The 2,500-nt window shown below is 54.2% G+C and overlaps 1 protein-coding gene across 1 annotated transcript in view; it reads right to left on the bottom strand.

Moving 5' to 3' along the window:
- The window catches only part of WIZ (widely interspaced zinc finger motifs), a 47,804-nt gene that overhangs the window by 4,593 nt on the left and 40,711 nt on the right, over nt 1–2,500 (bottom strand). The window contains exons 5-6 of the mRNA XM_026867600.1: nt 2,174–2,341; nt 1,036–1,539 (exon numbers count right to left, since the gene is read on the bottom strand). Of these exons, the coding sequence (XP_026723401.1) occupies nt 1,036–1,539; nt 2,174–2,341 (672 nt within the window). The remainder of the gene's footprint in view (nt 1–1,035; nt 1,540–2,173; nt 2,342–2,500) is intronic.

The following is a 2,500-nucleotide window of genomic DNA, read 5'->3' as shown; positions in this document are numbered from 1 at the left end:
AGCAGGCAGCCCTAACGAAGAGGAATTATGCTGCTGGCTATGAGAGAGGCAGAAAGCACTTTTTTGGGTGTTGCAAGGATGAGTTGGGGCCAAAACTCTGCGTCTTGTCGCTGGCAGAGAAGAATCAACCGGAGAGTCTCTGCTCCAGCAAACCCCTGGGTGCATCCAAGACTCCGGCTCTGCTATCCTGGAGCTTTTCAGCTTGGGGAAAGCACGACCGTAGCCAGGACAGGTGATTTTATAGCCACACGACTCCAAAAAAACCTGGCAGGGTTAGGATTTTTTTTTTTTTTGAGGAATATCAAGTCCTTAAGCTGCTCCTGCAACAAGGGGTGGATGCAGCAAACATTAGGACACCGTCTTCTGCTTTATCCCAGGAAACAACCCCCGATGTACTGCAATTCCCACTGGGAAAGACAAAAGGCCTGTTGGTGCTGCCAGCAGTGGGATGGACTCGCTGGGCAAGCCGGGTAACAAGGACTAAGAACTAACGAGCCAGAGAAGCCAAACAGCCCTGTGAGCTGTTGATGAAGACGCTCCCAGCAGGATGCGGCGTTCCGGGGAAAGGTGGCGAGAAACAGAAAATTATTTTGGTTTCAAAGTATCGGATTAAGTCACCGAGGGAGCTTGGGGATGAAGAGGGATCAGGGCTGCGGCGCCTCTCCGAGCGCATCCACGCTGGGAGCGGCAGCAGGGAAGGGGCTGACACCGGCCAAACCCACTGCACCGCATTGGGAACGGGGAGGTGGCTCCACACTGGCCAAACCACGGCCCGCAGGAGCCAAATGAAGTTAGAGAGAGAGAGAGATGTGAAGGGCTCAGAGGGCAGAAAGTCAGCGGTTTTCCTGAAATCCCGACAGAAATCCCCATCTGCCCAGTCAGGGAAGAGCAGCCCACTCTGATAGTCACAACCGAGTGGCACGGCCATCACCCAACGCCGGCTCGTCCACCGAGCCCAGCTACTGAGCAAAAGGATGCCTGGCTTGGGAAAAGCCAAGCAATAAAGCTGAAACGCCAAAATAAAAAGAAACTCACTTAAATTGAGGGGTCCTTCCTCATCCGCCTGCGGCCACTGTGCTTTCGGGGAGCTCTGCAGGGGGCTCAGCGAGAGCTTGGAGCTCTTCTCCTCGGGGTTTTTCGGAGACGGGGAGCCCGAAAGAGCAGGTGGCACCTTCTTAAGGATCGGGGATCCCGGTTGCGAGAGGTTTTTGGAGAAGCCGGGAGGGGATTTGATGGCTTTATTAACGGGACCGTCCGGCGGGCGCTCGCCAGCCTTGCCGAGCGCCAGGAGCGTGGGTCGAGGGGAACCGGTGGTGACATCTTTGGGGGAACCGGATTTTTTGCCGAGGGTGGGAGACATGGGGCTGCCGTCGGGTTTGCCTTTTTGTTTCATCAGTTCGTAAAGCAAATCGATGGGAGCCCCGCTGCTCTCCGATTCGGCCACGCCGAGCTGCCGTAGGTGAGAACGGGCATGGCTGGATAAACCTTTGCGGGTTTCGAAGCAGGCGCCGCATACTTCGCACGTCGTAAGGTTCTGGGCTAAAAAGAGACAGAAAAAGAGGGAAAAAAAAAAAGAAAATCAGGGCACAACAAGCAGCACCCGGCCACGCTGTTTCTCCAGCCCAATTTGTTTTTATCACGGCCAAACCTAATTTTGAATGTTAAGACGCTCCACACACCCCTGCGCAGGCAGGAATAAAGTGGGGAAGAGCGAGCAGAGGTGTGGGAGGACAAGGATCGCTGCTCTCGAGTTTTCCCACTCAAGGATAATTTTCCAGAGTGTTTTTGGAAGCCTTGGCTGCAATCTGTGAGCTGCAGGCAGGTTCCAAAGCCCAGTCAGTGAGGGAGAGGGATCTCAACGCGATTGTTTTAGGGGTACGTCGTTAATTAGGAGAGGAAGGACTGATTGAGGTGGTTTAGGGAGGACAGGGAGTGCACGTTGGTCCTGGCGAGCTTTGGAAAGCTGCCGGTGCCAGGGAAAGAAAAGCGACATAAACCAGCAATACCAGAGAACACAGCCACCTTCTTAATTATAGGATTAATTAAGCAAAAGGACCTGAAAATCCTCCTGGATGGGGTTAAACAAACTCCTGCCAGGTTCCCTGCTCTCTCATCACAGCAAAAACCCACCGCTGGGCTGTTGGAGGTGATGAGGAGCTGGGAAAATACTCACTTTTGGAGTCCTGAGGCTCTGGCTTGTTCCCGGGAGGCTCAGGAGACAGTTTGGTCCCTATCCTGGTGGGGGGTTGATCCAGCTGCCCGGCGGGAACACTTTTTTTCGGGAGAGGGGGTGAACCCACCTCCATGGCCACCAGTTCTTCCTCTTCCGGAGCCAGGACTGCTAAGAAAAAAAAAGAAAAGAGATCGTCAGCCCTCAAGGGTGGATTAATGAGCCTGAGGGAGGTCGGGGTGAGCCCAGGGAAGAGACGGCTCCGTTGCACAAAGGTTTAAGCGGCTCCAAAACGCTCAAGAGGGAGATTAAGAGAAAATGGGACTCGGC

This window comes from Athene cunicularia, unplaced genomic scaffold (assembly GCF_003259725.1).
Source record: "Athene cunicularia isolate RWA unplaced genomic scaffold, athCun1 SCF_9, whole genome shotgun sequence".
Lineage (NCBI taxonomy): Eukaryota > Metazoa > Chordata > Aves > Strigiformes > Strigidae > Athene > Athene cunicularia.
The sequence above is the reverse complement of the archived record's forward strand: the minus strand, read 5'-3'. Positions and strand labels throughout refer to the sequence as shown.